At 37.3% G+C, this 26,432-nt stretch overlaps 2 protein-coding genes and 1 long non-coding RNA gene across 6 annotated transcripts; 1 reads left to right on the top strand and 2 right to left on the bottom strand.

Annotated features, from left to right (window-relative positions):
- The first annotated feature begins 8,773 nt into the window (after positions 1-8,773).
- LOC113300190 lies at positions 8,774-10,099 on the top strand. Its single transcript, XR_003335583.1, has 2 exons — positions 8,774-9,525; positions 9,651-10,099. It is a non-coding gene; the product is annotated as an uncharacterized LOC113300190 (long non-coding RNA).
- Positions 10,100-15,051: 4,952 nt separating this feature from the next.
- On the bottom strand, positions 15,052-17,904 carry LOC113296432. The gene is made up of 4 exons (XM_026544739.1): positions 17,770-17,904; positions 15,747-15,957; positions 15,360-15,608; positions 15,052-15,236 (listed from the first exon to the last, which is right to left on the bottom strand). Exons 1-4 carry the CDS (start codon positions 17,902-17,904, stop codon positions 15,052-15,054), a joined length of 780 nt encoding a protein of 259 aa, XP_026400524.1.
- On the bottom strand, positions 16,906-25,349 carry LOC113300189 (protein FAR1-RELATED SEQUENCE 5-like). 4 transcript variants are annotated; one of them, XM_026549386.1, is made up of 8 exons: positions 25,202-25,339; positions 24,435-24,645; positions 21,999-24,345; positions 21,763-21,897; positions 21,243-21,294; positions 20,824-21,032; positions 17,770-18,216; positions 16,906-17,238 (listed from the first exon to the last, which is right to left on the bottom strand). In XM_026549386.1, exons 3-4 carry the CDS (start codon positions 24,327-24,329, stop codon positions 21,835-21,837), a joined length of 2,394 nt encoding a protein of 797 aa, XP_026405171.1. In that variant the 5' UTR covers positions 24,330-24,345; positions 24,435-24,645; positions 25,202-25,339; the 3' UTR covers positions 16,906-17,238; positions 17,770-18,216; positions 20,824-21,032; positions 21,243-21,294; positions 21,763-21,834. The 4 variants fall into 4 exon arrangements, with proteins under 4 accessions (XP_026405171.1, XP_026405169.1, XP_026405173.1 ...); XM_026549384.1 differs by lacking the exon at positions 24,435-24,645 and having other exon boundaries at positions 25,202-25,349; XM_026549388.1 differs by lacking the exon at positions 25,202-25,339 and having other exon boundaries at positions 24,546-24,645.
- Between the last annotated feature and the right edge of the window lie 1,083 nt (positions 25,350-26,432).

The following is a 26,432-nucleotide window of genomic DNA, read 5'->3' as shown; positions in this document are numbered from 1 at the left end:
TAATATCATATGTTTATTTTTCATCTAATTAATCATCTTTACGATTATTGTTATAAAAAATAGGTATTTCTAATTTGGGATAGTGGTCATCAGTTCTTAATTATATTCATCATTAATTATATTTTTTTGGGGAGGATTAGGGTATTGCTCTTACACTCAATTTAGCCAAAATTATTAGGGAAAAAGAAATGTGACAATGAACTTTTTGTAATTGATACGACGTCACTTATTTTAGCCATTAAATACATAAATATGTAGCTTTGTTTACCTTTTGCTTTTTCTTTTCATTTCATTATTTTTTAAAGTTGTGTTTATACTTATTTCAAATAAGTACATACTGTATCAAAAATCCTGTATAGTTAATGAATATTCTTTACGGTTCAATTAGATATACTTTCAGACTAACTCATGTCGTTGTCATTGTATAAAATAGCGTAGGTGAAGATTTAGATATAATTCAAACTGTCGTGCTTCAAAAAGAAAACAATTTGTTGCTTGCCTTGCTTATTTAATGTATGTGACCGCGTTTATCTTTATCGTGGTTGAGATGAATGAAATTGGGAGTTCGTGGAAAAAAAAGTATAACCCCGCCCCCAAGTGTAAATTCCTAGTTTCGTCATTGAGTCTAATGCTCAAATACACACTTTTATCCTAATCCAATACATAGCTATAAGTAGACTAGAAATCAAGTATATAGTTTTGATCAACTAAACTTGACAAACAAGATTGAGATAACAACGCTTGCGAGTTCAACCGAGCAGTGCTCTAACAGTTATATTTTAGTGGACAACCGTTACCATGTACAACCATAGTCTCGACCCTTGTTAGTTAGGCGAGCTCGGTGTACTCGAGAAGAAGATTTAGCTATTTGTAGAAACTATGTGTTCTTATAAACTCAGCTTGCTGAAGCACACTACCCGGGTGTGAATTTCTGGAAGGATATTTACGAGAATTTTTGCAGCAACACTCGTAACCTGAGTCGTTATGCTATATTCGACATATAAAATCGTTTTTATACAATTAAAAAAGAAGTAAGTGAATTTGTAGATTTAACCATGCAAGTCAATATATATAGACTTATGGGTGAAACTGATGCTGAGATGGTAAGAAGATCTTTGGACGTATGACAAAGATGTAAAATCATGGTTTTTCATTTCCATAATTATCTCGAAATACTTAGGCAGTTGAACATGTTTAACCCCTTCTTGTTAGATGTCGTTCCACCGAGTGCATCCCAATGAAAACGGTCAATTACAAGTCTTTCAATTGGTCAATCATACATATGTGATTTGATTTCAACAGAAAACACTAGTTTTCATTAATTAAAAAAACAGATATATGTCGATCATTATTTCCTTATTGACCAGCATTCCATTCTCCAAGACCCGGAATGCTCCTGCTTGCTAATAAATTTGAGAATTGAGTTATATCTCCTCCGAAGTTTGGGATGCAGAAGAGGGTGGTTGTAAACTAGAAATTCCTACAAACATAGAAGAGGTTACTTGTGGTGGTGCAACATGATAATAACCTTGATTCTGGCGCCAGGGTGAGAATGAGGTTGAAAGGCGTCTCAGATCTGGCCGAAACACTTGAACATGAACAATCTGATTTTCTGTATCCGACACTTGTGTTTCTCCTACTTGTGTACCTTCAGGATCGTTCCCTGATGCATTTCTCCTAGAAATACTGCCGGAGTGATCACGACCATCAACATATGGTGTTGGGCTCAATCCAAACATGGTATCCATATGCCATTTCTGAACAGTCTACATGTGAAAACTCGCCATTTGTTGATTTAACCAATGTAATTTTTTAAGCACTTGTCTCAATTGATCTTCACTGACCTTCATATTGTAATATGGATAAGTACGTTCTATAGCTTGAGAAACAATCAGAATCGTGATTGGCTCTCCTTGTAAAGTTATGTTTGGAAACTCCCAACGTATTTCAGACATATCTGATGAAGATGATGAAGAACTTCCATCTTTAGTGGGAAAAGTCATAACGTATGGTTATTCTGGAGGAGGCTGGATGGGAATGAATTGCATATTACGATGTACACGTCCTAATTCCGGGGAATCAAACCCATAGATATGCACGTTTTCTACACTATTAGTAGGCTTCACAATGGTCTAGTACCGGTGCATATATTGTTTTCAGTAATATGAGGTTGAACATTAAATTCAAACCTCTCACATGGATATTATCACAACCTATCATAATCCGATGCGGAGACTTGCATCTGCCTTGAGGGATTGATCGCAATTACAAAAGTATGTTATAACTAGAAAAGTAGTATTTCTCCTAAATACCAAACACCTATGTTCACTTCTAGGGTGTAAAAAACAACTCTTCAGAGTGAATAATCAAGAATAGCTTGTACATGCGGATCCGCGAACTCAGGAAAATTCGTTGTAAGGATGAACAGTGACGTTTTTGTGGATCCGTGTCAATTTTTTTCCCCGAAGAAAAGGTTATATTAAAATAGAAAAAGGAATACAGATTACAAAACTAATCACTCATTCATGGGAGTTTCCCAATCACTCCAAATGAGTCTAGGGATAACAAATTTAAAGGAATCGGTGTCACAATACCATAATAAAACACAAGTTGCTTAACGAGATCAATATTTTCCGCAACACTTTTCTAGCGATCACTAAAAACTCTCTCATTCCGCTCCTTCCATAAGGTCCAACAGATAGCATAGTGAATAATCTTCCACACCTCATTTCCCCTTCCTTGTAGCACATTAGTAGACCAAGCTTCAAACAATTGGATCAAAGTTCTCGGCATCGGCCATGAAACCTTAAACGCCTTGTTAAAATAATCCCATACCGTAAAATAATAAATACAATGAAGAAACATGTGATCAGAAGTTTTTTTTCATCATTGCAAAAGACACACAAATCACTTTGTATACTTATTCCACGATGAACTAAGATGTCACTAATAGGAAGTGAATCGTGAAAACTTGCCCAAAGAATGAAGCTAACCTTGTTTGGAATATTACTTTTTAGAGATGAGAATCAAAATTACAAGGGAGATAGTTACCTGTCAAAACCTCGTAGCACTCCTTACCACTGAAATTCTCCATAAGAACCACTTCATCCTCTTCTTCCACTAATTATGGAACGGGACAGTCACGTCTGAGCAAGTCCCACTCTAACTTCTCATTAGCGTTCAAATCCCTCCTGAATTCACAATTTCAACTATTGTTCACAATCATATCAGCTATTGACGCATCCTTCGCCTTGGCAACCTTAAATATGACCGAAAATAAATCTTATAGGCTCCCTCTATTTAGCCATTTGTCCTTCCAAAACCTTATCCCTTTCCCGTTTCTTACTGTAAACTGGACCATTTGTTGAACAATTAGAACCTTATTCACTACATTCTTCCACAAACTCCTACACTGAGACTTGCTATCAACATCTGGAATTAACAAATTCGAACTTCTGATCCACTATTTTTCCCCCAAAGGTGTTTTTGTTCTTTGAGAATCTCCAAATCCATTTTAAATAAAGATTGATTCGTAGTTCTCAGAATCTTCACTCCCAAACAACCATTTTCTTTAGGCATGCAAATTTTTGTCCAAGCAACCCAAACTAACTTCCTCCTATCTTCCACAGCACCCCACAAAAAATTCTGCATAATCCGCACCATTCTCTTCTTCACACTTACCGGAAGATGAAATAACGACAAGTATTAAATAGGTAAACTAGCAAGACAACTTTTGATAAGAATAAGTCTGCCTGCTTTATTCAATTTCCTTTTTTTACACGTCGCCAATTTCTGCTCCATCCTGTTCAAAATATACTCCCAGACATAAGTACTACGCCAATGCTCCCCTATTGGCATACCAAGGTAAGTGAAGGGAAACCTCTCCATATTACATCCTAGCTCCTTAGAAAGAGCATCAATTACAGCGTCCGCACTAACACTGATCATTGTGCTTTTGTCTAAGCTCAGTTTTAGCCCAGTAATTGTTTCAAAAACCGTTAAAATGATAAAAAAAAAAGTCTTCTAACTTCTTCCACACTTGCGTCAATGAATATGAGAGTATCATCCGTAAATTGTAAATGAGAAATTATTGAGCCATGCTCCATCGCCTGAAACCCAGAAAGCTGACCTCTCTCCACTGCATTATTTATCATCTTAGAAAGCACCTCTACTACCAATAAAAAAAGATACGGCGATAATGAATCTCCTTGGCGTAACCCCTTATAAACTGGTGTCATTTGTTGATATATGTTAACAAAACTAGAAAGCTCTCTTTCACTACCGGTGTCTTTTTCCCAGTTATTCTTGTGGTACATGTCCATTATTAGAACTCTATAAGTATTGTCTCTAAGAATTGATTTACCAACACGAAAGTAAGTATACCACAAATACTGCAAGTTAACCTATAATTTAGTATAATGACCATCTTTGTTTTGTTCATAAAATAAAAATTAAATTAAACTATATAATTAAGATATTTACTTCTATGACACTCCAAAAACCGGTGAAGTTCTTAACACTTATGGATGTTGCATCAAGGGCATTGCATAATTATGCTAAAATTGTAGACCTTCAATCATAATTTGGTACAATATCAAGATTTTGTAAAACTTCAAGCCAACTAACGTGGGCAACAATGGTTGAGTTAGGAAAGAACATTTGACCCTTAACCATAGGAGAAATACTTTTTTGCTTTTCTCATATTCATCAACATTTTTTGAGTGTGCCTTTTGTGTTAGGAAAAGCTTCAAAGTCGAACAATGTATGCCACCTCCTTTCAACTCTCTATGATCTGCTCTGTAGATGGTGGATTTTCGACAAAGGCTAAAATCGTAAAACCATAATTGTAGTACTCCTGATCCATCAATCAGATGAGTATTGAGGCTCATGTCTCTCATTGAAGCATGAAAGCTCGTTCCATGAAATATGTGACTGAGAATACTGTCTCTCAGAGTATATATAGATGTGTAGTCTCTCAGCCGAGGCAACGACACATCTCATGAATACTGAGCAATTTCAGTAATTACTTCTATATAGAATCGAAAGATTGGACGGCTCCTAGACAGCTTGCCTGCTAGTATAGAGCAATAACGTCTTAAGGATGCAACAAGGTTTTCCATGACTATATAAAAGATATATGACGTTACAACAAGCTCATGTTTCTCAATTTTCAGATAATTAATGCTCCTAGACAGCATGCCTGCTAGTATAGAGCCATCAATTAATTATCTCTAATCGTTAACTAAATATTCAACAATATTCTACGATTCTTCGTAATATTTCGGCACTTCAACTCGTGGTTCTTCCTAACAGAATTCCACGGGTTAGTGATAAACGTTTAACGTACGGGCATCTAAGCAGTTATCGAGTAAGCCCCGACTAAAACGGTGCAAGTGTACTCATCAATAATGCACAAAAGAGCACCTCCAAAACACGAAAAAATGATGAACCTATGCAAAATGGGATGAAAAATAATAATAATAATAAAATATATTGGCAAAGGCGTTATGGGACTGGGCTCACCGGCCGTCTAGTCATCATGTTTTATTATTTTTCCCTGATCTCATGAAATTCTTTTCATTTGAGCAAATCTCCTTCATCTCAAGGAAACTCCCTAGTCTCGTGGTGTTTCCTCATATCAAAGAAATAATAAAAATAAGGAAAGGTGTCGTGGGACCGAGCTTGCTAGCTGGCCGGCCATGCCCTAGCCGTGGCCGATCCTACACCTCATGGTTCCTTATTATTTTATTATTTCCCTCATCCCATGAAAATTCCCTGATTTCATGATATTTCCCTAAACTCATTAAAATTATGTAAAATTAGGGAGAAAACGCACGGGACCGGGCTCATTGGCCGGCCATCCATGCCCTAGTCCTACACTCCCTTGTCTCATTATTTTAATATTATTAGTTTCCCTTATCTCATGGAAACTCCTTTACTTCAAGGAAACTCCCTAGTTTCAGCAAACTCCTTGAATTCATGAAATTTCCCTCAAGTCATGAAAATAATATAAAATTAGGGAAACTCGTGGGACAGGGCCTAGCCGGCCGGTCATGACCTAGACGGTCCCACATGCCCCTTATTTTATTATTATTATTTTTTATGTTTCTCTCATCTCATGGAAACTCCTTGATTTCAACAAATTCCTTGGTTTCAACAAACTCTTTGATTTTATGATATTTCCCTAAAATCATGAAAATATTATAAAATTAGGAAAAGTGTCTTGGGATCGGGCTCTTTGGCCGTCCGGCCATGCCTTGGACATAGCCGGTACCACACTTCATGATTTCTTCATTATTCATTCATCTCATGAAGTTTTTTCCCGGTTTCAGCAAAAATCCCTGATTTCTTCATATTTTCTCAAAATGTTGCTCAAACGCGCATCAGAAAATATCGAAACTCTCAGGACTGAGACAAGGATATTATGGTGACACGGGCATGTCTCCTTGACCAACCAAGGCCGGTTCTGAGGCCTGCAAAGAGCCGGTCCCACGTGTTTTAACAATTTTGACCTAATTTGCTCAATTGCTCATATTGGGTCCAAACTCTTCTCAAACAACTTGGAGTTTGCTCAAACGACCATCAGTTGGTCCCATGATCACCAAGGGACGGTCTCATGCCCTCTTGGTTGGTACCTCATCTCTCCATAATCAGTTTTTACTACCTAACGCTCACACGAGCATTATTTTAATAAAATGATTAAACCAGCATTTAATCATCCTTTCACCAACTGGTCTTTAGGGGACTTTGGTATTTTGCTCATCTGAGCATCTGGGCGTTACATGGTCTATCCCTCATCCCATGTAGTCGGTCCCTCCTTCATTTCATGAATGATTTTCAATAAATCGTCAATTTATGGTTGATTAAAATTAGGGTTTCGAATAATTCCAGATTCAAACGCTAATAATTTTAAGTTGATCCCATGATCAACACCCTAATTAATTATACTCGGTTCAGCTGCCAGTATTTTAAACTTATCTTGGTCCTGTTACCAATGATTCCTCAAACGAGCAACATTTGTTCAAATGAGCAACATCTGCTCACACCAAAGAATATTGGTTCAATTATTAATATTCAACAATTCATAAATGGGCAACATATGCTCAGATGAGCAATATTTTCTCAGATCAAGGAATATTGGTTCAACTATCAATATTCAACGGCTCGGAACATTATTTTTTCATTTTATCTATCAACATTTATTCGACAATGTACTTTTGTCTCAGCAGACATGTGCAGTTCATGAGTCTCAGAACATTTGCAAATCGCGTTCGACTCAGCAATACAAAGACTCATCATCCCATAAAGTCAGCAACTGACTCCACAATCACGAGATGTCAATCGTGTCACATGGGTGGATATTAACTAGGGTTTTGGTCTGGCGGTCTATGACACGTGTGTTCATACACACGACGAGAATGTGAGCAAGTCGTGCAATCAGTTGGAGGAGTTAGCAAAGTAGTGGGTGGAAAATTAACCAAGTCTCCGCACGATGAGCAACTAGTTTTGACACGATTTCCCACTTCCCCACTCTTTGACTTCAACAACTGTCAACTTCATGGGATCAAGGTGTTTACAATTCCAGCAATATAAAAGGCCTCTGAATCATGATTGAAAGAAGACAAGAATTTCTCGACAAGTTCATACAAAAAATCTTTCGTCTATACGAACTCATCGTCTGAGCAATTACTCTCAACTAAGTAAAATTCAATCATTCAGAACTTTCTTACGCTGAATACAAAACACACCTACAATCTCGATCACCATCGATCTCACACATTTCTTAGCTTCCCTCCTACAGATCAACCCATCATGTCTTGTGACCTAATTGACTCTGGAACGTCCATTGTCTTGGTTTAGGCCGGAGTCCTTTAGATTGATCTCTCGAACTTAAAGCACTCCCTTCTTACAGTGCATCTGTGTGAGGTTGAGCATTTGCTCGGTTCAAGGAGTCTCCTCCGCACGGTCATCTCCTCAATTCCGTAAAAGTCAGCAAATCGTTTTTCCCCATCTACATGCTCGTACAATTATTATGAGAACAAAGAAAGAACAATCTTCCATTTATCACCACTTACCCATCCGTTTTGGTTATACGGTACATGGGCTTTCCACAAATGAAATATACAAATCAAGAAGAGTAATTCGTATGACAAGTATGATACCTTAATTAATTATTTTGCATTAATGAACAATTGCTTAAATATAAATTTACATAAGCATGCAATTGTGTTTTCAATGATTTACATAAATGAACCGACGCCAGCATATTTGTCCACATGTCTCTGATTAGAGCGGGGTAGACACAGAACATTTAAATCTTTGTAACCACCTCTCATTTTATAATATGCGGACTGCTCTTGGTGTCCCGAAACATGACATGGAATTAATTTTGGAACACGGCGAAGCAAACTCTGCATCTCGTTTTGTGTATATTCTACATTTTATGGCAGGTACCGATATTTGTTCGCTTTTTTGATCTTTTTTTTTCTTCCCTAAAACTGTTTGAGACATTCCTCACACTTATAATCTATATTAAAAATTAGAAGGCCTTTTAGAGAAATTGAGAAAAAGAAAGTCGAGTTGTGCGAGTGAAAATTGGAAATTTATGGGATTTAGAAATAGTAGCAGTTGGGAAAAGAGCTGTTGGGATTTTACCGATGGCGGGTCATCTTCTACGACCGCCCACGTTTTTTTTTTTTGTGAAAACTATTGTAAGGCCCATTTTCTCGGATTTCTCTACTGTGAAACCCACGGCAAAAAAACTTCATGATCGCACCCATTTTCGGTGATAGAATTATGCACATACCCATATTTTAACATTTGATGTTTTCTTTTCTTTCACATCTCTTCTATAAACAAGAGATATAACAACGAGAACACCATTAACCACATCTTTCTTTTGATATCTTTCTATCTAATTCAATCAAAATCCTAGAAGACATAACCTAAATTCAATTCAATCTTTCTTTTTGTAGCTTCAGATTTTAATGATTTGATTGCGGGTGTTTGTTTTCTCCAATTTGATAAACCTCATTTTAGATCTGGAAAAGGGTACATTGTTGCTTGTGATTTTAAGCTGAAATAGACGGAGAGGAGATGACAGACACTGCTAGAGAGAATGAAGATTGCTACTGTTATTGTGAACCGGAGATTGATTGAGGTGGATTCGAGATCTGAGAAGAAGGAATCAGAAATGCATTTGTTGCTTCTGGTGACGATTCATATGGAGTTTTGTTGTTGATAGAGGAGATGTGATTGGGTTTTGCTCAGATGAAGAGTCAAAGAAGAATGTTTATCAGTTTATGTATGTTGCAGATTAGTTGAATATTCAAAGAAGAATGTTTGTTTTGTCATGTTTTTTGATAAACAAAGTATATCGAAACTATCTTCAGAGGGGCATATGCGAGATGACAGAGGATACATTGGCTTATGGAAAATCGTTATCGTGAGAAACTTGCCATATGTTGACATGCAGAGAACAGAGGTGCCGAAATTTTTATCTCACCATCTCTTTCCATCTGCTAGGTAACACACCTCCATGATCTTGCTTTGACTTCATGTCTGTTTACATTGTCTTGCTGCTTATGCTCTCAGTAGAGTTCATTTCTCAAATGCCTTTTGTATGTACTTACCATTGCATCGATCAATAGATGGAGTTTGAACATTACAAGCACCAGGAAGAGCAAGAGCTAGTGTTGGACTAATTGCAAGACCTAATGCGGCACTGGCACCAGTATTAAGGATTGAGCAAAGGCACTCTGGTTGTGTTTGAACCACACTAGTAAGTTGTGAACAACAGGAAGATGATGGGGTTGAGGAATTTCATGTTATGTAGGTAAGACAAGGTGCCATGCCCGTGATCACATTTGTACAACTAGATTGAGCCGTTACATGTGTCGTGAATGCAGTCACAAGGACTACTAGAAGAACCATTTCCATCATTATCAATGGAGCAGCCATTTGAATGAATATGAAAAGAGAAGAAAAGAATGTTGTGGGAAAATGTAAATGAAAAGGAAAGTGTTTAGAGATTAATTGTTAGAGAAAATGTGGGTTTCACTTGGAGATAAATGTGAGAAGTTGTGGTATTTATAAGAGAGATGGTCTTGTTCATGAAGCTGTATAGGCAATAGGGTCACCGTCAGTTAAAAGATTGGTGATTTTTGGTCACCAAACTTAGGATTTTAGTGATGAAACTAAACAGAGTTTACAAGATCACTAGCTAGTGCCTACTGTACAGTAGGATTTAACTATTTGTACCTAAGGGTGCACACGGTACGGTTCGGCTCGGTTCCTGCCCAGGCCGAGTACCTGTACCTCCCTAGGTTCGGTTCCAAAATTTTGGACCGGTACCTGTACCTTGTACCTCGGTTCCGGTACCATTCGGTACACGTACGGTACCAAGTACGGTTCCGGTACCAATCGGTACTTTCTATCAGAATTCAAAGACAGATTTTCCTGTCATTTTTCCAGACAAATTGAGTACCTGTTTTTCAATATATTAACCAATATCTCAATCAAAGAATAAATTAACAACTAACACGTAACAATAATACTAGCAAACCAAAGTTCCAAACAATCAAAGTCTTGAAAATCTGAGAAAAGAAAAAGTAGCAGTAGCACACAAACACACACAATAGTCTTAATTCTGAACCACAATGCACTGGTGGTGGCATTATCAAATAGCAGTAGCAACGACAGAATGATTGGACAGTGGTGGCAAACTGGCAATGACAAATACAAAGTCTTGAGTCTTGATCTTCTATTCCATTCCATGGCAGCATCACTTGTGATGGCATTGTTGTTGATAGGACCAAGTAACGCTACAAAAACAAGTAATAGCAGTTAGTAACTATTAGTCTATGTCTAATACTGCCAAACATAAGTAAATAGATAGTGCTCTTTAAGTGTATTCTAAGATTCAAATGACTACATGAATCCGAAATTAAACATGTATTCTAAGCATGTTCTCTGATTTCGAGACATACCAAGGAATCAACAGATTCGGGTTTGTGAGTAGAAATCACCAAAACTGATGTTTCAATTTCGAAAAAAAACCCATGCTTTAAAACTCCTTCAAATACAATAATCGAAAACAAAAACTGCATAATCAAGCAAAAATGAGAAAATCAAGCAAAAATGGAAAAGAACATGTAATAACAATAAGGTTTATACCTGAGGAAATTTTCTTCTTGGAGTCTTCACCACCACCAGAAATAGCAGCAATATGGTAGTTGATGTCGCTGATGATGAATCGACATATTCAGATCGAATTAACCAATACCAAGCAAATATAATCTAATCAAATAACAATAATCTCAACTAAAAACTAAATTAAAGTTAAAAATGAGTTCAATCTCTAGTTCGATATCTTCTTCTTCCCGTTAATTAAACTAGATACAGGGTTACAAAAAGGGTTTCCTTTTGATTTCTGTTGATATATGAACTTTGATTTTGAGACGGGTTATGATTAATCTTCGATTTGTAAGTGAGAGGTTCGATCTGTGAGGTTCGATCTATGAGAGTGACGCTGTGGTAGAAAATTGAGAGAGAAACAGGTTGTGAAAGAACCGAGAGAGAAGTGAAAGAAGAAGAAGGAAAAAGAAAATGAATCACTTCTGTTTCTAACCCTAACTTCATTCCTATATATACTAGATATCTACCACCGTTAGATTAGATAGATATCTACCACCGTTAGATTAGATAGAAATCTAACGATCACAAATGATCGGTACAATCGGTACAGTTCGACACGGGATATGGGTAGGGCCGAGTACCTGTACCTCCCTAGCCTCGGTTCCTATTTTTTGGACCGGTACCTGTACCCCCTTCCTCGGTTCGGGACAAAAACAGGTACGGTTCCACCGGTTCCGGGACGGTCCGTCGGTCCGGCTCGGTTCCTGTGCACCCTTATTTGTACCACTACCAACCTTACCTAATAATATCATTTAATTAAAAAAATGAGATTAGTTAAACTGTTAGTTCAAGTAGTTCAACTTCAAACCCAATTTCAAATCTAACTTTTTTTTCCCTCCATATATATATTTTGCAGTTATCCTTTTCATTTACAATCATCTCTTTTATCTCTAAATTCCCACAAAAAGAAAGAAAGGAAAAGCACACCGATTCTTTCTTTTTTTATCTCTGCAGATGTATTTGGTCATATTGGTGTTGGTGATTGGTCAGAATGGTTGAATAATCTGTTATGCAGCTATGAAAATGGATGCATAACCTGTTATGCATCTACAAAATTTGTTGCATAACTTGTTATGCAGTCCAGAAAATGGTTGCATAGCACGTTATGCATCAACTTTTTCGTCACTATTGAAACCAACAAAAACAAAGACTGCATAACTTGTCATGCACCTACAATAATATCTGCATAACATGTTATGCAGTCGTGAAAATTGATGCATAGCCTGTTATGCATCCGAAAATATGGCTGCGTAATGCATTATGCGTCGAGAAATTTGTTGCACAATCTTTTATGCATCGAGAAAATAGATGCATAACCTGTTATGCATCCGAAAATATGTTTGCATAATGCATTATGCATCAATTTTTTATGTACGCACTAAAATCAATTTTTTATGTACGCATTATGCATCAACTTGTAATAGATGCATAACTTTGTTATGCAGATGCATAATTTGTTATGCAGTCGAGAAAATGGTTGCATAATTCGTTATGCGTCTGCAGAATGTGTTATGCATCTTTTTTGGTGGTCAGTTTTCGAAATTTTGCCTAAAATGATGATCACTTCCGATTTTTTCGTGAAAAACAAAAACTTGATATTGTTGTTTATACTCGTTGTGTAGCTCTCTTAAATAGATTTCCAACGATATAAAATTTGTAAAATTCCAAAGCGCCGATTTTTAGATATGTTATATCCAAGTTGCGTTGCCAATTATACCCCTGATGCATAACCCGTCATGCGGATGCATAATCCGTCATGCAAACATTTTTAATAATTTCATATAATTATGGGTGTCACGGAAATAATTATGGGTGTCACGGTACCTAAAATTAATTGTGGGCTTGACAATGAGAATATTATTTTTTTTTGGACCTGCGCCTAATTTTGCCTTTCTTTTTCCGGCCGCTAGCGGGTCTTCTATGCAAGCCGCGGATTTGCGCCACCCACCCATTGGTTTTTCCATAGTGGAAATTCATCTTTTCCGGCTTTGCAAATATTTTTGTTTGTTGAGTTCCATATGAACTGCCCTTGATATAGTGTTGAGTGCAAAAACGTTAACCGGGTCACTGTTGATGAGAGTTTGTCGTTGCCAGAGTCAGATGGGCTACGATTGGTGTTTTGGTTTCTTCTGGGAACTGTTTCCCATACCCAAGTTTATAATGCTCGTCAACCAAATGATTTGCACAAGCCAGATTAAGAGGTCTCATCCATAGTTCTAATAATTACAGACCAAAGGACTTAGGGGAATAAATCTTTTGGGCATGTTCAAAGTGTTGGATGATGCACTTTTCTACCTCTTGGTAATACACAATTCGTGTTTTATATTGAAACCTGTTTTGAAGCATACTCAAATGTTTTGAGGCATACATCTGTCTAAGTTCGGCTGAAAAGTTATCAGCCGAACCTAGGCAAAAATATAGGTTATCAACCGAACCTTGAGCATACCTCAAAAAATTTGAGTATGCCTCAAAATATGTTTTTTTATATTTAAGCATTTAGCAAATCAAGTGGAAGCTATAATACAAACATTCATGTTTCTGGCTTTTGGGATAAAAGTTATTCAAATCTATAGTAAGCCCAATCAGGATTTTCTAGTCTAACCAAAACTTGAGGTCGTGACTCGTAAACATGGACCATGTCAGTTGTCCCGGCTTTAGAATTTTCCACTTGCAAGTTTATCCGCAGCAAAGTTGATTTCTCTATGGAATACATTGATAATGTCGTAAGAATCTGTTCGCTTCCTGCCCAGAATGTGTATGTTGTTTGATTTGAAGCCACAGAGTAAGGCAGGGAAATCCATGATGAAAATATACAACAATTGTTGTTCCAGCTACAGATTTAACTTCTCTGCAAGTCCAGTTAATTGAAGGTTGGATTTACAATACTCTAAAGTAACCACCATTGCTCCTTAACCAGCATAAACAAAAACCATCTACTCCAAATTGCTCACCCTGAACTCAAAATAATTGCTATTTGCAGAAAAATGTCAAAAGAAAGAAAAAAAATTTGAGAAAAGGAGGGAGGCTCGGATTCGCCTTCAATCAGACATGCAAGGATGCATCAATCTCCTCCTCTCCTCTTGGCTGCAAACTGGTTTCCAAAATTGATGAATGAATTGAGTATGTTATAGTGTGCAAACTTTTTCATGGGCACACACTATGTAGTCTGTGATTTGCCATTTAGGAATAAAAGGATGAGGCCTAATCCTATTAGCACTCACTCGGAATACACGACAAATTAGTTTTTTGGTATAAGGCCTATTCCTATGGGTATGGCAAAACTTGGTGTTTGGCATATATGCACCTACTATGGGTATGCCAAACTCATATACCTATATGTCAGTCCTGGCATATAGGCATACGAGACAGAGTTTCCATCGAGCGATAAAGACTCCATCGTTGTCGACAGTCAAGATACCGCTCGATCATATGATTAACGTTTACTGCTTCATCATCCAACGGATGGAATTTTCCACCTCTATAAATACTAAATTCAAACTCATTTTAACTCACACCAGAATTTCTAAATCTCTATAGAATTTCTCAATTTCTCAATCTTTTTCAAATCTAAAACACTCTATATTTTCTTGTGAAATGGATGCACAAACTCAAAGTCAAGGCAAAGCAAGAAAAACCTGAGTCTCGTGGTGCAAAATACAGCATGGCAGAAGATGAATGTATTTTTCGTAATTATGTTTATTTTACCCAAGATTGTATCCAAGGTGCACGACAACAGGGTCTCACAATGTGGGATAGTCTTGAATAACAAAATAACATTAAAGAAGAGAAAAACAATACAACATAACTTAAATAACAAATAACAATAACCTAATAAATAACTAAAAAAATAAAAAATCATCTTCCATGCTCTGCCCAAAGATTCAATCTCAGATCATCTCTTAATTGTTCATACAAATTTCGGTTCTGAATGTAGTTAGTCATTTGACCATAGTCCCTTGCAGGGACGCCTCTATGTGGTCGAATCTCTGGCCTCAAATCTTCATCTTCATAGTTAGTCCAATCTGAATCACGACGGGTTTCTTGAATTACCATGTTATGAAGAATTATGCAAGTGAGCATACTCTTGTGCATTTCACGAGGACTCAACCCACGATATGGGCCACAAATGATAGCGAATTTCCTCTTCAAAATTCCAAAAGCACGTTCCACATCCTTCCTCAATGCCATTTGGGCATCGTTAAAATGTCGGAATGAAAGGCCAAATGCATCGGCAGGAGGCTGACGGTAGCATTGAACTAAGGTGGACCATTTTGGGTAGTTACCATCCGCAAGATAATAGCCATGAGTGTACTGATGACCGTTGATCATGAAACGGACAGATGGAGAAATCCCATACTTCAAATCTTCAAACAGAGGCGACTTGTGCAAAACATTAATATCGTTTTGTGAACCTGGAAGACCAAAATAAGCGTGCCATATCCAACAATCATAAGAAGCAGCAACTTCAAGGATAACTATTGGTTTGGTATTATGACCCTTGTATTGACCGGCCCAATATACAAGGCATCCTTGCCATGCCTAATGCATACAATCGAGACTATCTAACATTCCTGTGAATCCCCTTTCCTCATTCTCCCTCAATATTTGTCTAACATCTTCATCGTTTGGTTTTCGCAAATATGTTGGACCAAAATGATTAATTATTACTTCACAAAACAATGAAAGGTAGGTGAAAGAAGTTGTTTTACCTATACGAAGGTACTCATCGTTCGCATTCGCCGGAGTGCCATAACCCAGAATCTTTAAAGCCGAAGTAACTTTTTGTTCAGGACTATGACCTCTAATATTCAGTGCATCAAACTGATAATTGAATTGAGATTCCACTCGACAAAGCTCTTCAATAATATTTTTCACCAGATGGCGAGGCATGCGAAATCGACCTTGAAAATCTCGATCAGAGTACACACAATTTGGAAGAAAATAATCGTGCATTAGCTTTTGGTGGTAAAATTCCCTTCCCCGATACGTATATCTTCTTGTTAATACTTCTTTGGGTTCCAGAACTCTTGGTATTTGGCCCGTATGGACAAGCATCAAAATTTCAATTAGCTTATTATCTTCAGCTTCCTCATCATCAATTTCTTGTAACCTATTACGATATCGTTCTTGCTGTAAATTGAACCGATTCATAATAATATTCCTCTCTTCATTGGATCTCGAGCTCGACATTGATAATTATGAGTATAGAAAAAAGGAAATCGGTGAAATATTTGTAGAAGTAGGTGTGAGTTATCTGGAGAAACAAAATGGCGTATTTATATACAAACCATTTGGGAAAATAGCCGTTGAAGTAAAACTACTGGGCGATAATCATAGTATCGATGGCGATTTTATTTAAACCGAGCGATATTCATTATATCGCCAGCGTCACAATGAATATCGCTAGCGATATTCATAATATCGCTCGCTAGTAACTCTGTCGCTTATTGATTTACCCATAGTGGCGCAAATTGTTTGGCATGCCAAACAACGATTTTCTGGCATGTGCATAGGAATAGGCCTAAAAGACAAATCCAGAGGCCTGGAGAAGCAGTTCAAGCTGTTGCTACTAATAACCAGAGTATGCCCATCAAGAAATTATAACTTCATAAAACCAGGATGCTAAGAGCTAACTAATCTGGTACTTTGGCCCGGCATATCTCGATGCATTCATGGGATAGATTGGCCAGAAATCAACAAGACCAGCAATGAATCGAACAGCAAGTAAATATGCAATTATGATGAAAACCTGTCTTGTATCACCAAATAATTTTCTACAGCATACAACAAGTAAAATATGGACTTCTTTTTCAGAAGTACGCAGAACAAGATTCATGTCCCCGATGATTGCTCGGCAGCTCAGGGATAAGAATGAACATGCAAAAAATCAAGGAAATCCCATCGACTTACTTGCACTAAGATTAGAGTCGAGGGCTGAAAAGCACCATAAGTGTCATTTACAATCTTAAAATTCTTCAAGCTTCACCAAAGAGGCCTAAATTCTTCTGAACCAAGCAATAGTGAAACCTACAGATTTTCCACCTGATAGGATAACAAACCAATCCTTTTAAGATTACGCAAAACTCTTTCCATAAGAGGTATTTTAGATTTTGTTTATGATCTGAAACAAACATCTATGTTATGAGTTTTCAGTGTCTAAGGTGATTTTGCTTTAACTGAGATCTAAGGCCCTGCATATTCCATGACAGAACCATCAAGTCACACCCAGAGATTTTGTTTTAACATCTATTTTATCAGATTTGGTACTGAATATAATCACACTAGAATAGAAGCAAATAGGAAGAAAATATAAGGAGACAGGAAAAAAAGTGAAAGCATAGCAATCAAGCGTGCGTGAGAGGGAGCAATAAAATTTTATGAATCGTATACAAGAGCATAGCAGGAGATATTCTGGCAGGATAGTTACAACTATAATAAACTAGATGTTTGACTATGGGTATTAATATGGAAAATGCAATTTAGGCGATCTGAAAGAGCAACAAGATGACTAAAAATAAATAGAAGAGAAACTAGGTTAAGTAAGAGGAGAGATTTAATGGAAGTAGGGATTACCTTAGCAGGCTCCAAGGTACTCGGTGAATGTCCCTGCTGCTCATTATCTTTCCCACCGGATGGAACTACAATCAGAGCTGTGTCAGAGGTTCCCGAGTTTAGACTAGCCACCGATTCCAATATTTCTTCCTCCATTAACACCCTTTCAGCAACTTCACGAGGAATGCAGTTTTCTTAAACTTTTCCAAATGCAGTTTTCTTCAACTTCACGAGGAGCAAATTACAGTTTGACTTACAGTGGATGCAAGAATACTCAAGAAATTTTTTATATAGTACAAAATCTCTCTATCTACACAGCTACTGGACTTGGAAAGTGAACAAGGAAACTCATTAAGGTCGACAAAAATGCAAGAACTGGACACCCTTTTCTTCATAAGATAGGGTTGGTTTCTTGCCACATATGTAAACTGGGGGCCTCAACAGTCGTAATGATGAACGCCAAACAACCTGCAAACAGAAAGAAGAGAAGGCCATTTAGATATAAATATCAACAAAGTTGAATCAGGTCCTACGTCCCTGAAGAAAGAGAAGTAAATCAGATCAGAGATTCAACACAGGATAGCAAGTAAAATGAGACTAACAATGAGTCAAAGTGAAAACTGACGGCTCATGAAAGAGAAAAGGATAAAAAAGACCTACAGGCTACAGAGGAAACTAGAGAAGAGAGGTCAATACAAAACGCTCGTGCCTGATAAAAGCATGTAAATTCTATCAGATCCACATTTCTAGAACCAAAAATAAGCATACAACACAGAGCACAGAGTTGACCGAAGGAACACTAGCAGACCAATTAGAATCGATTCTTATGATCTTTTTAGGAGAGAAACTATGTTTAAGTGTTAGTTTAATCATAATTGATGTCTTTTTACAATATCATTCCCTATGTCTGTCTCATCATATATGAATGGATGAAACTCAATTTTTTAAATGTTATGTTCACTGACATTGATGATTCATAGACAGTTGCAATTAAACCAAAATGTAATCAACACACTAATTCAATCATATTTAAGATAAATCGTACGGCAATACTGCATTATAGGTTATTAACTACTTTGGACACTTAAGTAACATACATAGAAGGACATTAAGTCAGTGGCGGGACCAATATTTTATACACTAAAGTTCACAACTGTTTCAACTTTACAGGCATCAAAAGCATTTTTCTTCGCATTCAATATTTTACACCTCGCCTCCCGTAAAGCATTAAATGCAACCTTAAACTATGGTCTGATGCCACCCCTTCCTCTGCACGTCTGAAGGCTTCTTGGTACAAAATATTGCACTGCAAGTACATGTCTATTGAGATTGGTCCTACAAGCTTGGGAAAGCAACTTTGCTTTGATTTTATTGACCCTGAGAGTTCTAGATATATAATTTAACAATGCTTGTTTTGGACATTTTTGCTAAATTAGATACCAGGGTAGTTGACCAACTGACTAGAGGAAACACTGAAGATTTAAAGCAAGTCCGTTAAATTTTTTGCCTGGACCAGGTTGGCACTAGTAAATAAAAAGGAACCATTGAGAAAGAACAAAGGTGTCGTAGAAGGACTACCCTTAGTGTGTTTTATTCCACTAATCAGATTTTTAGTTTTCAGCATAATTAAGAAAGCTTTGATTACGCTTCCATACGAAGAATAAAGAGAGTGTGGAAGAGGATCTCCCTGCCCAATTCCTCTAGTAGGAAAATCTGTTCCGCGAGGAGAGACATTCACAAGCGCAGAATAAGAAGCAGTATAACATATGTATTAACCACAAAAATCACTATTAAAATCAAAAAAAGTAAGAATTCTAATGATAAAGCTCCATTCCAGCCTATTAAAAGCCTTAGAGGGATCAAGTTTTAAGGACATGTAACCTGATTTTCTCTTAGTAATTTTCATAGTGTGCATAATTTCATGGGAATAATCTGTGATTTGCCTTTCAGGAATAAAGCAGATTGGTGTCTCCAAACCAATCTTTCCAGACTCCAGATGAGGTTTAATCCTAAAAGCAGCAATTTTACCCACTATTTTGTGACTAATAGGTTTGTACTCACTTGGAATACCAGGAAAATTAGTTTTGGGTGTAAGAGATAAAAGTGTGGTTGATTTTTTGATCAAAACTTAGTTCCATGGAAACCTTTTAAACCCATCTAGAATTATCATCACTTGGAGTGTTTCAGTGATGCTGGAAAAAACCTGGGGAAACCATCAGGATCTGTTGCACCCCAAAAGCTCATCGAACAAAGCATTTTTTTGATCTCTTCATCAGAAGGAACAGAACATAACAAATCATTCTCATAAGAGTTTAAGACAAGTTGAAAGATAGTGACATAAACAAGATCAATAGTACTACCTGAAGAGGATGCTTTATAAATGAATAGAAAATAAGCTACTTGAAGGTCCTTGTCCTTAAATCCAGAGACTAGAAGGGCCTCTTACAGCAGAGATTCTATTAATTCTCCTTTTCTCAGATGCACTTTGATAGATAAATCGAGTACTGTGATCATTTTCTTCTACCTATTTATCCTTAATATATTGACCCCAGTAGATTGTTTCCTCACTTCATCTTATACTCTTAAGTCTTAACTTAAGATTATGCAGAACTCTTTTAGATTTGTTTGTGATAGGAAAATAACATCTATGTTATGTCTATGGTAGCTTGAACTGAGATTTAAGAACCGGCATACTACACGTTAGAACCGCACACCCGGAGAAATGAGAATCTAGGATCCATTCTATCAGATTTGGTACTGAATATAATAGCCCTCAAGAATAGAAGAAGCAAATAGGAAGAGATATAATGAGCAAGGAAAGAGAGTAAAAGGATAGCAAGCAAGAGGGGAAGCACCAAAATTTTATGAGTCATACAGGAGCAGAGCAAGAGATATTGAGTCTGGCAGGATATGCATATAATGAGAATAAATTAGATGTTGGACATAGCGAAAATCACGAGTATAAATATGGAAAATGCAATTTAGGCTATCTGTAAGAGCAATAAGATGATTGGAAATAAATTGAAGAGAAACTAGGTCAAGCAGAAGAATAAATTTGATGTAACTAGGGATTACCTTAGCAGGCTCCAAGGTACTAAATAAATGTCCTGCTGCTCATTTCTTTTCCCACCAAATGAAACTACAATAAGAGCTGCATCAGAGATTCCCATGTTCACCGATTCCAATCTTTCTTCCTCCATTAACATCTGTTCAGCAACTTCATGAGAAATGGAGTTTTCTTCGACTTTGCGATCCACTTCGACTAGCGATATTTCATGAGTTGACTATGCATGCGTTAAAACAGGAGCAAGTCATGAATTTGACATATAGTAATATACAGTCTGGAAGAATACCCAAGAAAAATTTTATATCCTAAAGAGTCTCTCTATATATATATCTACTGAACTTGAAAAGTGAACGAGGAAACTGATTAGGGTCGATAAAAATGCAAGAACTGTCACCCTTTTCTATATAAGATAATGATGGTTTCTTACCACATATGTACATTTTGGGCGTCATCAGAGTTAATTATGAACGCCGAAAAACCTGCAAACAGAAAGATGAGGAGGCCATTTAGATTCAAATACAAACAAATTAGAATCAGGTCCTACAATCCTGAAGAATTAGGAGTAAATCAGATCACAGATCCAGCACAGCAAGTAAAAAAGAGACAAACAATGAGTCGGTATGAAAATTGCCGGTCTATGGAGGAGAAAAGGGGACAAAAAAAAGGCTACAGAGGAAGCCAAAAAAGAAAGGTCAATACAAAACACTCTGCCTTAAAAAATCACATATACTCTATCAGATCCACCATTCCTGAACCAAAAATAAGTAAACAACAGAGAGTACAGAGTTGACTGAAGGAACACTGGCAGACCAATTAGAAAACAAAATATCTCAATGCTAGTGCACAGTACTACTGCAATGCTTAACGATTAGGACCCCAAATCATACTGCACAAACATTAAGCAGTGGAAGGAAACAAGATTTCGTGTTGGAAGTCACTTGCATTACCAGTTCAAATCAAATAGAACCATGAAGATAGACAGAATGAAGGAGGTATAAATCATATCGACGTGGATACTTTCAGCTTTGAGGTATGCTCTCCAGGACCCCATGACTAGCGATAGGTTCTAACTCTTGATCGGTCTGATCATATAAAACAAAAACCAACATTAAGCACATAGTATCTGAAAGCATTATCTTGTAAATAATTTTGGTCTGTTTATGTTCAAAAAAATATTTATTACCGTAACAGAGTTTGGGTCAGTATCCTTCGGCCACAAGCAAGGACAACTGTCGAGTCCAGGACTCCTGCATTTGGTCGCGATGCTGCTTGCAGGCTGCTCTGGTACAAACTTGTAGTTAGAGTTACTCGTGGGAGAGTCTTCTGTATTATCTTGTTGAAGACTGGGAGATGTGGTTGGGTATGCAGAACTGTCAATCTGACAATCTAACATGTTTCCAATCTGATCATTTGTATTGACAACTGTTACAACTTTAGAGGCATCAAAAGCATTTTTCTTCGCATTCAGTATTTTATACCTTGCCTCCCGTAAAGCATTAAATGCAACCTTAAAACTATGGTCTGATGCCACCCCTTCCTCTGCACATTTGATGGCTTCTTGATACAAAACATTGTACTGCATGTTCTTTGCCTTATGAGAATCAGATTGAGATTCCACACGGGGTAAAAGATCTGATACAGCTTCGTCCTTGGCATTTCTCGTCCATCGTTTCAGGATATAGTGGGATGGAAGAACGAACATATTTGTTGCTCTGAAAACTGCGAGTATGTGTCTGCAAAGAATGCCTTCTGATTCAAACATTTTGCAACAGCAACTAGCTACTTGTTCCGACTCATTAAATGCAACAAAATATGCCTTACGTTCTTCGTCGAATCTTGCTACCTCATATGTGGTGATTGCCCCATCATCCACACTCTTCTTCACCGCAAGAACGAGAGACTCAAAAATTTCTACTTGGAAAACTGTGAAGATTTTTCTCGTATATATATCTGCCGCTTGTTTCTCCATAGGCAAGGGTGTTTTCAGAACAGGTTTGGTGTAAAATGTGTCGAATTCTTCCCGAGCTTCTTTTTCAAAACGATCATTCAAAGCTTTCTCATACTGCTCTGCAAAATCTTGTATAGTTGTTCTTGCATTGACATAGCCATCAAAGAGTGAGTTCACACTTTCACTTCGTTGAGTTGCTGACATTCCTGCAAAGAATATGTCTCTTAAGTATGCTGGAGCCCATAATTTACAGTCAGCATATAGTGATTGAAGCCATTCATTACCCAGAAGACTATACTTATCAAGGAGTGAACCCCAAGCTAATTCAAACTCTTCACCAGTTTCACTCTTGTTAACGCACTTATCGAGCTCAGTTTGAAATGCCTTTGGAAGTGCACTGTAGACCTGTCCCATTTCTCTAGGCATCTTGCTCAGGATGTGCCACTTGCAATATCGATGGCAAGATTCTGGGAAAACTCTCTCAACAGCAGTTCTTATGGTTATATCATTATCTGTTATTATTAATCCCGGTTGCCGACCGGACATTGCTTCGAGCCATGTCTTAAAAAGCCAGATAAAGGTAGACTCAGACTCGTCCGCAAGCAATGCACAGCCAAACAATATGGACTGTTTATGATGATTTACTCCTGTAAATGGAGCAAACGGCATTTTATATTGATTTACTTGGTATGTTGAGTCAAAAGCAACCACGTCAGAGAAGCAATTGTAAGAAATTCTTGACCTTGTGTCGACCCAGAAAACACTGCTCAGACGGTCTTCATCATCTACCTGTATTGCATAAAAGAAAGCAGGATCATTTGCTTTCATAATTTTAAAAAACCCTAGAAGACTTTGTGCATCTAGACCAAAGGTGCTTAGCCGTCCTTTCCCAATAAAATTAGTTTCGCCTTGAGTGGGAAACCCATTTTTGTTGATCACTCCACACTCCTCCGTGAAGAGATTCCCTGTACTCTTTGTACTGATTTCTGGTGATTCATAATTACTACTCAAGCTTTTCTGTGGCTCATTTTCCAGTCGATGAGATCTCAGGAAATGTCTCATAGCTGGAGTTACCAACTCATGATTATGAGTTTTCTCTAATTTCGCAACATACCATTTTCCACAATCTCGCCTCCTAACGGTCATCATTGCCTTGCAGCCTTCCCTTGTGATAGGTCTGGCTCTCCTTCTTTTTGCATCATCACTAGAATCCATCTTTCTTGCTCGCTTATCCCTGCGGAAACCTTCTTTAGAACAACAAAATTCCCTTGAAATAATTGAATTGTCCTTTTTTGAACGATAGTACGAGTTCACCCGAATGCTAAACCCCATTTGCTTCGCATAAGAATTATAAAAGTTCCTGGCGTCATCTTCAGAAACAAATTCCAGGTCCGTGGTTGGTTCTGTGATTCCACCAGCCAAACATGTAGATAAATCGTCCTTGTTTGTATCATCCAAAACCATGGGAACTTCAACATCTTCTATAACACAACACTCTTCGGTGTCATCCTCCAAAGCTACATAGTCCATCATGTCTTTCTCTAATTCAACAGACAGTTTCTCCATGTTACTTGGTCATGTTCTGCCAAATGACATATCAAAAATTAGCTCAAATTAAAGCAATCGTCCAGGCAGATTAAGCATTAAGATGACGCTTTAAATTTTTGATACCAGTTCTACTTAAATGTTCCTCTCTCATAAAAGAGGGTACTGTTAAAACATTAAGCATCAATAATGATAAACGCTTTCCAATTAAATGCAGAAAAGAACAATTAGCTGAACCAAATAATATTAGGCGACAAAGCTGTAAGGGTTTCCATTCAATTGCTGAAAATCAATCCCTGACATTCTCATTTTACTGAATCCAAATAGCTAACAAATTCTGAAAAGAATGGCATCCAAAATAACAATTAGCTCAAAATAATGGCATTGAAATGTAAGGGGTTCCATTCAATTGCTGAAAAATCAATCCCTGACATTCTCATTTTACTGAATCCAAATAGCTAACAAATTCTGAAAAGAATGGCATCCAAAATGTAGGAGGTTCCAAAACAAAATCCATGACATTCTCATTCCTGTAATTTTTTACTGAAATCAAATAAACTCAAAATTGCTGAAATTCATTCATTCATTCATAAATCAATCATATAATGCTATTTGTTGATACTCAACTAAATGCTATTCCCCAATTAAATGAAGCAAATTCTTCCTCTTATTTTCCAAATAACAGCAAATTTCAATCAAAAAATCAGTATTTCCAAGTAAACAATCAGCTTTCCAAGTGGAAAGCCAACATTACAAAAACCCTAGACTGGGGTTCAGTGAAAAAAGAAGAAGAGGTGATTTAGAGTCATGTTCAGCATAATCAAGAATACAAAAAAAAAAAAAAAAAAAAAAAAGAAAGAGACCATAAAAGCTGTAGAGAAAGAGAGAATTACCTCTGTGTTTTGAAGGAGTAATCTTTTTGGTTGGACTGTGGTGTGGAGGAAGAAGAAGAAGAAGAAGAATGACGAGGACGATGATGAGAGGACGGACACAGATAAGGATGATAGACAACAATATTTGGGATAGTCCAGCGGATGAGCCATTTTGGGTCTATGACGACCAAATGCGCTTATTTGGGTTGGCCCCTTTGTTATTACGGTCTTAATAGCGGCCCGACAGTGATAGGGGCGGAGCCAGGTCTCAAGAAAAAGCGTGCCAGGAAAACTTTCCCCATGCTGGGGGCTGCAAAATGGATTTCCAAGATTGTAACCTAACGGAAGCATGCCATCAATTATGCACAGTTGTGTAACCTATCACCTATGGGACCCATCAATTTATACTTTTTTTTGTGATAAAAAGGTAAAAAAAATTTTTGAAGCATGCATATATTAGAAAAATAACTAAATTGTTATTACACGAGGGAAGGTGATTCCTCTGGAGTCGCTTAATAAAAGTCGGGTTCGCCTGGTCCCATATTGATGTTAAGTAGTTTTCTGATTGGCTACCATCTGCCGCATAGTTTGATATACCGTCTGTTGCTTGGTTTCCTTCCCTATAATTATGTTGAATAGCACAAAAAGGAATTTGACTCATTCTGTGATTAATTTCTACGATCATTTATGAAATATACCAAGGGGCTTCCATTGGAGTTTTGATGAAGTGCATGAGATTCTTTGAGTCCGTCTCAAATAAAACTTTAGTCCATCTTCTTGCAATCGCGGTTCTGGTTGCTAGCACAGTTGCCCATGTCTCTGTTGTGAGCGTCGTGGTTACTCCAAGAGGTTGTGCAGGTGCCATTATCATTTGCGTGTTTGAATCTCTGCAAATGAATCCTGCTCCCGCCATACCCGGGTGGCCTCTAGCTGCCCCACATGTGTTCACTTTAATCCAGCTTGTTGTTGGATGGCACCAACCTACCTGAATGGTTGTAGTCGTCTTGGTTATGTTTGTTTTAATTCTGGAAGGCAGTTCCCCCGGAAGAATTGGTGGAGAAATATTATTTGCCCATTCAAATTCTTGTTGTTGTTGTTAGAGCATTGCTCGGTCGAACTTGCAAGCTTTTCTATCTCAAGCTTGTTTGTGAAGTTTAGTTTCCAAAACTATAAGTCTTGATTTGTAGTCTACTTATAGCTAAGTCTCGGATTATAATAGTGAGTGTAGTTGAGCTCTAGACTCCACGGCGTT

This window comes from Papaver somniferum, chromosome 7, assembly GCF_003573695.1.
Source record: "Papaver somniferum cultivar HN1 chromosome 7, ASM357369v1, whole genome shotgun sequence".
Classification (NCBI taxonomy): domain Eukaryota; kingdom Viridiplantae; phylum Streptophyta; class Magnoliopsida; order Ranunculales; family Papaveraceae; genus Papaver; species Papaver somniferum.
Note: the sequence above shows the minus strand (reverse complement) of the source record. Positions and strands in the feature narration are given on the sequence as shown.

Excerpts from the sequence above, each read along its gene's own strand:
- LOC113296432 (XM_026544739.1), bottom strand. The coding sequence starts at position 17,904 with ATGGAGGAAGAAATATTGGAATCGGTGGCTAGTCTAAACTCGGGAACC. Across the intron at positions 15,609-15,746 it reads AATGTTAGATAGTCTCGATT|GTTCACAAAACGATATTAAT; the intron begins GTATGCATTAGG and ends TTGGTCTTCCAG. Across the intron at positions 15,237-15,359 it reads ATTGAGGAAGGATGTGGAAC|AAACCCGTCGTGATTCAGAT; the intron begins GTGCTTTTGGAA and ends TGGTAATTCAAG.
- LOC113300189 (XM_026549384.1), bottom strand. The coding sequence starts at position 24,329 with ATGGAGAAACTGTCTGTTGAATTAGAGAAAGACATGATGGACTATGTA. Across the intron at positions 21,898-21,998 it reads CTGACCCAAACTCTGTTACG|ACCGATCAAGAGTTAGAACC; the intron begins GTAATAAATATT and ends TTATATGATCAG.